At 41.9% G+C, this 13602-nt stretch overlaps 1 protein-coding gene across 16 annotated transcripts in view; it reads right to left on the bottom strand.

Moving 5' to 3' along the window:
- The window catches only part of dmd (dystrophin), a 1983813-nt gene that overhangs the window by 1553245 nt on the left and 416966 nt on the right, over positions 1–13602 (bottom strand). For all 16 annotated transcript variants that reach the window (XM_072585000.1, XM_072584994.1, XM_072584999.1 and 13 more), the window contains exon 2: positions 9691–9752. In XM_072585000.1, coding sequence (XP_072441101.1) covers positions 9691–9752 — 62 coding nt within the window. The remainder of the gene's footprint in view (positions 1–9690; positions 9753–13602) is intronic.

Below are 13602 nucleotides of genomic sequence, written 5' to 3'. Positions count from 1 at the left end.
GCTGTCTTTCGAACAGTAGCTTGTTCCAGCAACAGATTTGCAATACATTGCAAACATGGAGATAGTCTCCCGAATCCCAGCTTGCTCCAGTACTCAAAAAGCTTGATTGAACATTGCTTCCTATCTCTGACAATTTACTATGGCTGAACACTTCTTCATTTACATCCAAAGAAAAAGAACCCATGCAGCATATTTTCTGCAGCATATGAATAAGTGCTTACAAATCAACTTCAGTTAAAATCAGGACTTTATTCTTCATTTTTGCTGCCAAAACAGAACACCATTTTTGCCACAATATATTTCACTGAGGTTCAGTTTTGAATCTGATGCTTGTCCACTGTGCTACCTGAATGGACATATACAATAGTGGGTCAGTTTTCATCTGTATGAGTGTCTAGTGATTTGTAACCTCCCTCTAAGTTGTCTACATCTCAAGAAGGATAAACATAACAAGCTTCCTCTACTCTCTTCAAGCCATCAATGTGAACACTGAAGGGGACTGGGCAGCAACATTCCCTCTCATTTACATGCAACATTCCAGTGGGAACCCTGAAGGCCATTCACAAGTTTGCCCATTTTAAATATATAACAACAAAAGCAGAGGGAACACTGCTAGCTGTGCAAACTTCTGCTCAACCACTGATCTGTGAGAAAGCAGACCTAATGGCCTTCTGGCTTAATTGATTTGACAAAATGATTTTAAACTAGATAAATATTGACAATTTTTCCCCCAGTGTGAATGAAGATATATCAAGAGAACCAGAAAGGCTTTTAAGATTTTGTTTCTTCAATATTCTTGTTTCCTTTCCTCTGCTGAAGCTGTTGATTTATGTTGAGTCCACTCCACTGACTTGCCGTCCTATTTTACTGCAAATGCAGGTTGTGTGCACTGGAACACTAACTCAACTCTGAAGAAACTAACAATGTGCTAAAGTATATGCAATCCACCTTCTCTCAACTTATAATATTACACATTCAACTTTCACTTTTCAGCAGCATGAGGTGTACAATAATTTGAAATGTGCAGTTTGACCTTTTGGCCAATTTGCCAGTGAGTGCTGGAACGCAGCATAATTCCCCCAGTGAGTCCACTCCAATTATACAACAGGATATTCTTGTCCTTAAAGAAATGCTAGGTTGCTGTAAGTTGAAATTATAAACAGAAAATGCAGGAAATATTTACACCCAGCAGTGGCTATGGAGGGACAAAGAGAGTGAGTTTGATGCACTGTGCTATTTGTTATACTGAAGCCTGCATAATAAACACCAGAGAGGGGGTCAGGTTCTTGTTGAAACAGAGGTCTGGAAGGTTGTTAACCAATGCTACAGTTTACATGGACATAATATCATATATCTTTGCACTTAGTATGGGATCTATGCTTTCTGATTTTTGCTGTGCATTACAGACTCAAAGCTGACTGTTTGAACAGCCTACGCTGGCCCTGTGATAGAATTTCTGAAGGTGAGGTGAGGTACCTTTACACCACAACATCAGTTTTTGTGAATTCATGTAACTGTCTGGTCTGGAATACCACAACAAAGTTGATGGGCTGCATTGTATGGGGTATTTTGGACCCTGCCATCCCCTCTCTGTTCCAAAATATCATGCAACATTTTCTGGGGAAAGAACAATCTGTCTAAAGTCATTTAATGGTCAATTGGATAAAAATTGGCGATGGCAGAATAAGGCTCTTAAGTGGTTATTAGTAAGGACATCAATACACCCACTGGTGGATGGGCTGTCCAGTACCACCTTTTCAACTGGTATGATTAGAAAGGGACTTGATGAGGGCAATGGCCAGACCCTCCTCGGATGTGCCACTGCTCTTCAAACTGGTCAGTGGGGACCAAGTGAAATCAAGCCCACTTTTTCAAAAGGAGAAAAACACTTCCATTTTTCACAGATGTTGTCAGCCGTTAAGTATTTCCAGCAATTTCTATTTTTTTTTATTTTGAACTTTCTTGTTAGGTTCACTATTGAATAATGCATTTACAGACAGAACCAGTAAAGAGCAATAAACCTCTTAAAATAAAAATAAAGCTTTACCCAGTCAATAATTCTTGTAATTGAACATAGTATTGATTTGTGTTTCTGCTTCATTATTGAGCTTATGTTAAAAAGCCTGTCATAAAATGCTGCATTAGCCTTCATTCCTTGGACAATATCATGTCTTGCTGCATGTGCCAATTTATTCTGACTGTGTCTTTTCCAGAGTACACCATGTAATTTAATAAGCTGGAGCTAAAACACATTTTAATGTCTGACATATTATTAAAACCAGATCACCAGCCTTCAGTCGAAGCTGGTCTGGAAACCACATTAAATATTTGTTTTGAGGGGACCTGATAGTTAAATTATTTGTTAATTATATAATGCTTTCTTATGTGTAAACCTATAATCACTTACATCAGCTATTAAACAGAGTTCAGGGCCAGGCCCAAAGAAAGTGTGCATTTGGTTAAAGCAATAAATGAGCAGCCAGTGCAATCAACTAGTTAAGAGTGTTTAGTGTAACAGAACAAAGTCCGTTTATGATGAGGGTTACCATCTTGGAATTCTTGTACACCTTTTGAAAAGCATGTGCTTCTAAGCAAAAAGAAGCTGATTAACCACACTCCTGTTTAAGTTTTAAACCATAGATAGGTTTCATAGCATCCGAGTGTAGCACCAGAACTGACTTGCATATTGTTGAACCTCACTGGAGGAAGGTGAATGACAAACATCTCTACCCTCAATGTTGGGAGAGCTCAAGGCAGTGAGTAGAGTCCCAAACTGTTTAGCCTTTGCTAATCAGACAAATCTTCCATACCCAGTGATCATCCTAGCAAACCTTCTCTGATCTGCCTCGAATGAAATAGTATCTTTCCTTAAAAGGAGACCAAACCTGCTCACAGTACTCCAGATGTGGTCTCAGCAGCATCTTGTACAATAAGACTTCCCTCCTCTCCAAGCCCCTTGAAATAAAAAGGGCCAACATTCCACTCGTCTTCCTAATAACCAAACTGGTCCTCACCCTTAACAATTTCTCCTTTGAATCCTCCCACTTCCTTCAGACCAAAAGGGGTAGACATGGGCACATGTATGGGCCCAGCTATGCCTGTCTCTTTGTTGGCTACGTAGAACAGTCGATCTTCCGTAATTACACCGGCACCACTCCCCACCTCTTCCTCCACTTCATTAATGACTGCATTGGCGCCACCTCGTGCTCCCACGAGGAGGTTGAGCAATTCACCAACTTCAAAACATTCCACCCTGACCTTAAATTTACCTGGACCATCTCTGACACCTTCTTCCCCTTCCTGGACCTCTCCATCTCCATTAATGACGACATACTTGACACCGACATTTTTTTACAAACCCACCGACTCCCATAGCTACCTGGATTACACATCTTCCCACCCTACCTCTTGCAAAAATGCCATCCCATATTCCCAATTCCTCTGCCTTCGCCGTATCTGCTCCCAGGAGGACAAGTTTCACCAGGTGGCCTCCTTCTTTAGAGACTGCAATTTCCCTTCCCACTCGGTTAAAGATGCCCTCCAACGCATCTCGTCCACATCCCGCACCTCCGCCCTCAGACCCCACCCCTCCAACCGTAACAAGGACAGAACGCCCCTGGTGCTCACCTTCCACCCTACCAACTTTCGCATAAACCAAATCATCCACTGACATTTCCGCCACCTCCAAACAGACCCCACCACCAGAGATATATTTCCCTCCCCACCTTCCGCAAAGACTGTTCCCTCCGTGACTACCTGGTCAGGTCCACACCCCCCTACAACCCACCCTCCCATCCTGGCACCTTCCCCTGCCACCGCAGGAATTGCAAAACCTGTGTCCACACCATCTCCCTCATCTCCATCCAAGGCCCTAAAGGAGCCTTCCACATCCAAAGTTTTACTTGCACATCCACCAATATCATTAATTGTATCTATTGCTCCCGATGCAGTCTCCTCTACATTGGGGAGACTGGACGCCTCCTAGCAGAGCGCTTTAGGGCACATCTCTGGGACACCCGCACCAATCAACCACACCGCCCTGTGGCCCAACACTTCAACTCCCCCTCCCATTCTGCTGAGGACATGGAGGTCCTGGGCCTCCTTCACTGCCGCTCCCTCACCACCAGACACCTGGAGGAAAAACGCCTCATCTTCCGCCTCAGAACACTTCAATCCCATCAATATGGACTTCAACAGTTTCCTCATTTCCCCTTCCCCCACCTCACCCCAGTTCCAAACTTCCAGCTCAGCACTGTCCCCATGACTTGTCCTACCTGCCTATCTTCTTTTCCACCTATCCATTCCACCCTACCCCCCCCGACCTATCACCTTCATCCCCTCCCCCACTCCTCACCTATTGTACTCTATGCTACTTTATCCCCATCCCCACCCTCCTCTCACTTATCTCTCCACGCTTCAGGCTCTCTGCCTGTATTCCTGATGAACGGCTTTTGCCCAAAACGTCGATTTTACTGCTCCTCGGATGCTGCCTGAACTGCTGTGCTTTTCCAGCCCCACTAATCCAGAATTGTCTTCCTAGTGACCTACTGCCTCTGTACACAGCTTTCTGTCAAGTGTACAAACAGCCCCCAAGTTCAATTGTGTTGCAGCTTTCTGCATTTTCTCTCCATTTAAATATTACAGTGTTTTTGGTTTCCTTTCCAAAACGAACAGCTGTATCTCCCCACTTTACTCGACTTATCAATTTCTTGCACACTTTCTGTTATGAAAATGTGGGGATTACAGTACCAATAAGAGAGTTAAAAGCAACAAAGTACCTGACAGAACCAAGTATTTACAATTCTTTTCTCTAACCTATCTTTTACTTTCCCCTACACAATACTAGCCCAACAAAACTAGTCAGTTAGCTCAGATGGTTCGATCGTGGTGCTAATGATGCCAAGGTCGTGGGTTCAATCCTCACACTGACTATAGTGCTGAGGTTGGCAGGTGTGCGATGTTTATCGTGCCGTTTCAGGGTTGGTCATTGCTTTACAGTGGCTCAGTGGGTAGCACTGCTGCCTCACAGGACCAGAGTCCCGGGTTCAATTCCAGCCTTGGGCAACTGTCTGTGTGGAGTGTGCACATTCTCCCAGTGTCCGCGTGGGTTTCCTCCGGGTGCTCCGGTTTCCTCCCACAGTCTAAAGATGTGCAGGTCAGTTGAATTGGCCATGCTAAATTGCCCAGAGTGTTAGGTGCATTAGTCGGAGGGAAATGGGTCTGGGTGGGTTACTCTTCGGAGGGTTGTGTGGACTTGTTGAGCCAAAGGGCCTCTTTCCACACTGCAGGGAGTCTAATATAATCTACAATGAAAAGGGAGTGGTCAGTTCTCCCAGCTCAACTGTAATAGGCGGCATGGTGACTTAGTGGTTAGTACTGCTGCCTCACAGCACCAGGGACCAGGCTTCAATTCCACCCTTGGGCAACTGTCTGCATGAATTTTACATATTCTGTGTCTGTGTGGATTTTCTCCGGGTGCTCTGGTTTCCTCCCACAGTCGAAAGGTGTGCAGGTTAGGTGGATTGGCCATTGTAAATGCAGGGTTACAGGGATAAAGGGCAGGGTGGTTATGGGTGGGATGGTCTTCAGATGGGTGGGGTGGATTCAATGGGCCAAATGGCCTGCTTTCACACTGTAGGGATCTATGACTGGAGAAAAGTAGTTTTGCCTATATACCCCAAAAAAATCTTTGGGCAGCAGAGTGGCTCAGCAGTTAGCACTGCAGCCTCACAGCACCAGGGAGCCGGGTTTGATCCCAGCCTTGGGCGACTGTCTGTGTGGAGTTTGTACATTCTCCCTGTGTCCGCATGGGTTTCCTCCGGGTGCTCCGGTTTCCTCCCACAGTCCAAAGATGTGCAGGTCAGGTGAATTGGCCATGCTAAATTGCCCATAGTGTTGGGTGCATTAGTCAGAGGGAAATGGGTCTGGGTGGGTTGCTCTTCGGAAGGTCGGTGTGGACTTGTTGCACGGAAGGGCCTGTTTCCACACTAGAGTGAATCTAATATAATCTAAGAAAAGAAACCCAATTAGGATTTACAGAAAACAAAACTCCTTATCTCAAAACCAGGCAGCTTTCGTTCTTCTCTGTATTTCGGTTTTTTTTCTTCTCTTTGGGGATGCTGCTTCGATAAATGTGCCTTTTGAGAGAGCTATTTTTCTGGACAGTGTGCAGGTGTTGTTGACTCTCAACTGTTCAATTTTCCCCTGTTTTATACCCCCAAAGCACCAGATTGTGTCATTGGCTTTTAAGATTGTCAATATACTTCAATTCAAACTGGATTAGAGTTTGATATTTTGGGGGGGGATAATTTAAACTGATTGACCTAATTCAAATCTGTTTTGTTGTTTCCAGGCAGCCAGCTACCCTAGCTGCCCTAGTAGCTGGAGCACATGTTACATCAGGATTTTTGTTGGACCAGTATTGTTGAGGGGAAAGTAAAAGATAGATTAGAGGAAGGAGTTGTAAATAGTTGTTAGTTAATTATTCTCTGTTAAACTTTAAGAAATAAAGTTGTTAATTTTTATTTTAAATAGTCCTTGGCCTCTCGAATTTTCACAGATTACTGCATGGGATAAGTCTTTTCTGTGTTGCAGGTTTACATTAAGCAGGAGAGTTTATCCTGTGTCGTAACACTTACTCAACTTATCAATATCTCTCTGTAGACTGTTTGCACCCCTCTTGCAACCTCCCTTTCCACCTTTACGTTGTTCAAATTTGATTACAGCACATTCACTTCTAAGTCATTGCCATATGTTGTGAACAGCTACAGTCCCAGCACTGATTCCATTGGAACTCCAGTAGTTACAGGTTGGTAATCTGAAGTAGAACTGAAAATGTGTTGCTGGAAAAGTGCAGTAGGTCAGGCAGCATCCAAGGAGCAGGAGAATCGACGTTTCGGGCATGAGCCCTTCTTCAAGAACCTACTGCGAACCCTCTTGCAAGGATGCCTTCCTTGAAGAAGCTCCCTCCAGCATCTACAGTCCTCACTTTCTCCTAATCTGAAGAAGAACTCCAAACTCACGGAGTCATAGAGATGCATAGCACAGAAACAGATTCTTCGATCCAACTCACCCATGACGACCAGATATCCCAATCCAAACTAGTCCCACCCGCCAGCACCTGGCCCATATCCCTCCAAACTCTTCCTGTTCATATACCCATCCAGATGCCTCTTAAATGTTGCAGTTGTACCAGCCTCCACCACTTCCTCTGGCAGCTCATTCCATACATGTACCACTCTCTGCATGAAAAAGTTGCCCCATAGGTCTCTTTTATATCTTGCCCCTCTCACCCTCAACATATACCCTCTATTTCTGGACTCCATCACCCCAGGGAAAAGACTTTGTCTATTTATCCTATCCATGTCCCTCATGACTTTATAAAACTCGAAAGTCAACCCTCAGCCTCCGACAATCCAGGGAAAACAGCCCCAGCCTGTTCAGCCTCTTCCTATAGCTCAAATCCTCCAACCCTGGCAACATCGTTGTCAATCTTTTCTGAACCCTTTCAAGTTTCACAACATCTTTCAGACAGGAAGGAGACCAGAATTGCACGCAATACTCCAAAAGTGGCCAAACCAATATCCTGTACAGCTGCAACATGACCTCCCAACTTCTGTACTCAATACTCTGACCAATAAAGGAAAGCATGCCAAACACCTTCTTCATTATCCTACCTACCTGTGCCTCCACTTTCAAGGAGCTATGAATCTACACTCCAAAGTCTCTTTGTTCGGCAACATTCCCTAGGACCTTACCATGAAGCGTATTAAGTCCTGCTAAGATTTGCTTTCCCAAAATGCAGCACCTTGCTTTATCTAAATTAAACTCCATCTGCCACTTCTCAACCCACTGGCCCATCTGATCAAGAACCCATTGTAATCTGATGTAACCTTCTTCGCGGACCACCATGCTTCCAATTTTGGTGCCATTTGCAAACTTACTAACTATACCTCTTATGCTCCAACTCCACACTGTCTCCTGCCCATTAATCAATTGTCTGTCCATACCAATATACTACCCCCAACACCATGAACTCTTATTTTGACTTAACCTTTCATGAGGTACCTTTCTGAAGTTCAAATACAACACATCTTACCTGGCTTTTCTCTATCTACTCTGGTTGGAATTTCCTTGAGAAACTCTCTCTCATAAACCCATGCTGACAGTGCTTGTTTAGCTTATGATTTTTAAAATGTTCTGCTATAAAGTCCATGTTAATTGACACCAATGCTTTTGCAACAATTGAGATTACACCAATCAACCTATAGTAACCCACTTTTGCCCTGCTTCCTATACTTGCTTTAAATCTAAGTAGCCTTTTGGAGAGGCTTTTATCAAAACCCTTCACAAAATCTAACTGTTCAATGTCCATCAATGGCGCTTTATGAACATTGCTCACAACATCTTCAAAAAAAAACTCCAACGAGCTTGTCAAACAAAATTTCCCATTTGCAAATCCATGCTGGCCTTATTTTCATTTCCCAATATTCTGTGGTTTGCAATATACTGCAAAGATGGTCACAGATTCCTTATGAACTAACTCAGATCAATCAGACTCTGCCTGAGCACCATTAAGATAGGCTTGTTTCTTTTACCACTTGATCACGTTGAGGTGAAATATGGAAGGTTCAGCGATAATTCAATAATTTTACTGTTTTCTTAAAACAAGTTGGCAATTTTCTTCAGATGAGTCTGGCTAGAATATTAAAATGCCCTTATTTGTGCATTGCACTTAAACTACAGGCAAGCATATTGATCAAAGCATGCTACTGTAATCAAGTGTTTAACAAGCGGGTTTATACCTCTAGGTTCCTCCAGTTATGGTGATAATGTTCATGTTTGAAAAAAAAAGCTGAGTAGTTTCCCAAAGCGGAGTGCTCTTTGTCACTTGCCAATGGTAAGCTTTGATACTAAAATGTACTCATTAGCCTTTGGAGTTCAAAGTATACACAACCTATGGCAAGTAATTCAAAATTGTCTCAAAAGCAATTGAATACCTTTGCCGATGAAAACAGAATTCCCTTTTCTCTTTTAGTTTCAAACTGAGTCCAGCTTTATGTCCAAAATCTGTTTATATTTCAAAGATGCAATTAAATGCAAAAGGGTCATCTAAAGTCAACCTGGCTCTGCAGGTATTCAGTAAATCAAGCACCACTTTAACATTAAAGTTGAAGGAACTTTATCTCATTATGTCTCAAATTTTCTCAAAGTGCCAAGTTTCAAATATTTGGTCAATAAGAGTGGATAAGTTATGTTATGCATCAAAGGTATGCTTAACTTTAACAAAGATAAATGAATAGAGAAATAAATTGCCTTTATAGCTATCGATAGGTAGGAATAGTAGCAAAGGATGTAAGAACACAACCGGTTTCTTGATAGCCAAGGAAGTACTCCAGATTCAAGACCATTAAATTAAATGGTTACAGATGTAAACCTCCAAATAATTTTCTCCTCCCTCAGTTATTATGTCATGAGGAGAATCGAGTGGCGCGGAATCATGGCTTCCTTGTACACAAGTTCAATTAACAAAAGTATCCTAAAAATGTCTTTTCCACTTCAAATTCCAGTTAAGTTTTATGTCGTTTTTAGGTGAATCAGATTGATTGATGTACAAGAATATATTTTGCATCTAAACAATGAAAAGAATAATCTCAATCAAATTCCTAAGTCACAACAGTTTTCTCCTACCTTGGCAAATTGTGCATTTATCCATTTTGTGAATGTTTTCTTTTGGACATCTTCTCTTTCATCTGTAAATTTAGAATAAAAAAAAATAAGTGAAATAAGTTTAAAATCTAGATTTTAAATTCTGAATTAAAAAGGTTGAATTTCTAAAGTGAAATTATAGACGACTCCCATTATACACTTCCTATTCCTTTGGGTGATGGCACAAGCTAATTAGTGAAGTATCAGATACATGCTCCGTCATCTGCTTGATCAGGAAACGATCAAATAAACCCAGGTACTGCACTAAAATGAAACTACAAATGCTCAAAATTGGAAGAAAAGCATACTGCTGGTTACTTTTTTTTAACCTTTAACCTTACAAATGACTGATTGTGTGTTTATAATATTTGACATATTAATTGAAGAATCAAATATATACCAAACTCAATAGTCACACAAGCTTTCAGAGTGCTGCTCCGTCATTAGGTCGTGCTCCAAAAGCTTGTACTTTCAAATAAACCTGTTGTCCACCCCAGTCCAACACTGGCACCTCCAAATCGCACACCAAACTGCCACAGACCACAGACAGTGCAGGTATATGCCCAGGACTCAGTCACAAGTTAGCAAGATTCAAATGTGTACATGGCCTCCCATTCTCTCTCTCTCCCAGAAAGCGTGCATATGAAGATGCAGAAAGGCAAAATAGTTAGGACAATTGTAAATACATGCACAAGGATTTGTTATACTGTCTTTCCTTCTAGGCACATTAACAGAGAGGAAACTTTCATTTGGAAATCAAACTGGAAGATCACAATTTGAATTCTTTTTAGTTTAATGTAAGTAACCCAACACATCCAAATTGCATAGGTTTGTCTACGTGTTCATTTGATTGGTTAATTACTAACAAGAAATGCTCATGTCATAAAATTAATCCAATTTTGCCAATCACTTAACCCCTTTATCATGTATATCATATCTTGGTGAACATGAAATAACCAATTCCCTGGAAATGCTCCAGCAAACATCAACCAAATAAGTCAAAATAAACCTCCAAAACTATTAACATACAACCAAATGTTACATTTTTAACTTGAAAAAATTACAATTTCGCTCAGCTACTCTTTCCTTGCTTTAGAACGATGTGGAGGTGCTGGTGTTCGACTGTGGTGGACAAAGTTAAACATCAGGTTATAGTCCAACAGGTTTATTTGAAAGTTCAAGCTTTGGAACACGACCTGACGAAGGAGCAGCACTCTTAAAGCTTGTACTTTCAAATAAATCCGTTGGACTATAACCTGGTGTTGTGAGATTTTTTACTTTGATTTAGTATACCACTTTTGCTATGCTTACAAATCTATCCAATAACCCATGCCTTGAACCACATTCCAAATGAATTTCTAAAAACATATAAAACTCAGATTGCTGTCATAGAGTCACAGAAATGTACAGCATGGAAACAGACCCTTCGGTCCAACCCACCCATGCCGACCAGATAGCCCAACCCAATCTAGTCCCACCTGCCAGCACCCGGCCCATATCCCTCCAAACCCTTCCTATTCTTATACCCATCCAAATGCTTTTTTCAATGTTGCAATTGTACCAGCCTCCACCACTTCCTCTGGCAGCTCATTCCACACACATACCACCCTCTGTGTGAAAAAGTTGCCCCATAGATCTCTTTTATATCTTTCCCCTCTCACCCTAAACCTATGCCCCCTAGTTCTGCACTCCCCAACCCCAGGGAAAAAACTTTGTCTATTTATCCTATCCATGCCCCTCATAATTTTGTAAACCTCTATAAGGTCACCCCTCAGCCTCTAATGCTCCAGGGAAAACAGTCCCAGCCTGTTCAGCCTCTCCCAATAGCTCAGATCCTCCAACCCTGGCAACATCCTTGTAAATCTTTTCTGAACCCTTTCAAGTTTCACAACATCTTTCCGATAGGAAGGAGACCAGAACTGCATGCAATATTCCAACAGTGGCCTAACCAATGTCCTGTACAGTTGCAACATATCCTCCCAACGCTTGTACTCAATACTCTGACCAATAAAGGAAAGTATACCAAACACCTTCTTCACTATCCTATGTACCTGTGACTCCACTTTCAAGGAGCTATGAACCTGCACTCCAAGGTCTCTTTGTTCAGCAACACTCCCTAGAACCTTACCATTATACGTATAAGGCCTGCTAAGATTTGCTTTCCCAAAATGCAGCACCTCGCATTTATCTAAATTAAACTCCATCTGCCACTTCTTAGCGCATTGGCCCATCTGACGAAGATCCTGTTGTAATCTGAGGTAACCCTCTTTGCTGTCCACTACACCTCCAATTTTGGTCCTTCCTAAGTATTGACGCTTCTTCGATTTCAAGGCATTGAAGTGAAATAGTAGCTTTAAAACTCCATGTTATCTGTCAAAAGTTTCACTCTGTACAGAGTCAAAGCCGTTTCTCTCAAACACTTACTGGGTTTCTATTGGCCATGAGTTGCTCTCATTGATTCTGACTTGACTGCTGATACAGAGAGCAATGATGGACCAAGATTTGAAGCTTTTGTATTCTGTACATTTTTAAAAAGTACTGCTGAGTTACAACAAATGTTGTGAAGTCATTAAAAATGAAATGGAATTAACAGTAAATTGTATATTATGGACATTAGTACATCATAAAATTGAAAAACATTTTGGCTCCTTCAACTGAAGTCAGTACAAATTGTTTCGCTAATGACAAATCTTTAAAAAATATTCCATTTGAACGGTGGTGATTTCTTTACAAATCAATGGCTCTAACGAAATGAGAGCACATCTATCTACAATGGAGACATTCTAAGTGGGGAAAACAAGATTAGAAATGCAAAGATCACAGGTAAAGAGTCAACTTACAAACTAAATTTGCATTTAAAACATGGTCAGGTTACTTGAATTAATTCAGTGATTTATTAGTTTACGAGAGCCAATTTGTCACAAAAACAAACTCCAATTCCTATGTAAAATGGGATGCATGATCCAAATAGATGATGCTGAACACCCTACTTGCCAGCAATACCCATATCTCTGTCCACATTGGCTTCTCACCAGCCAAGAATTCCAATCCCAGGCTTTGGGAGAGTTTTCAGGCCCTCCCTCTGGGAAAATGTGGGTCTCAATTTTCTCGAAGTTAACATTCAGTGTCATCACTGGAGAATGATTTTAAGCACATCAGTCAGTCACATCTGCCACTCAGTCATGGCTGCTCCTGGGAACATTGCTGTGATTTGGATCCATGGTAAATGGTGGGCTGGTGATATAATGCTTCAGTTTTTATTTCAACTCTTTCCTTGTGAGCTTCCTCCAACAAGGTACTGTTGGTCCTGGGGTTAACTTTCCTAATTTAATGTGACTTCCTGCTTAAGTTCAATGGTCATTGCCACCAGCTCCAGATGGGAAGAGAGCGTAAAAAATAAATGAAACCTACAAGGTGCCGCACAGGAGGCTACTGAGTAAGATGGTGTTAGTGGCAAAGCATTAGAGTGCACAGAAGCTTGGCACAAAGCAGATGGTGTGGATAAAACGATCCTTCTCAGGATGGCAGCTGGTGACAAGTGGTGTTCTGCAAGGGTCAGTGTTGGGACCACATCTTTTCACTTTATACATTAACGATCTAGATGAAGGAACTGAGGGCATTGTGGCTAAGTTTGCTGATGATACAAAGATAGGTAGAGGGACAGGTAGAATCGAGGTGGTGGGGAGGCTGCAGAAGGGTTTGGACAGGTTAGGAGAGTGGGTAAAAAAGTGGCAGATGGAATATAATGTGGGAAAGTGTGAGGTCTTGTACATTGGTAGGAATAATAGAGGCATGGGCTGTTTTCTAAATGCGGAGAAAATTCAGACATTTGAAGTACAAAAGAGACTTAGGAGTTCAAGTCCAGGATTGTCTCAAGGTAAACTTTCAGGTTGA

Source organism: Chiloscyllium punctatum, chromosome 15 (assembly GCF_047496795.1).
Source record: "Chiloscyllium punctatum isolate Juve2018m chromosome 15, sChiPun1.3, whole genome shotgun sequence".
Lineage (NCBI taxonomy): Eukaryota > Metazoa > Chordata > Chondrichthyes > Orectolobiformes > Hemiscylliidae > Chiloscyllium > Chiloscyllium punctatum.
This window is presented reverse-complemented; position numbering and strand designations above follow the sequence as displayed.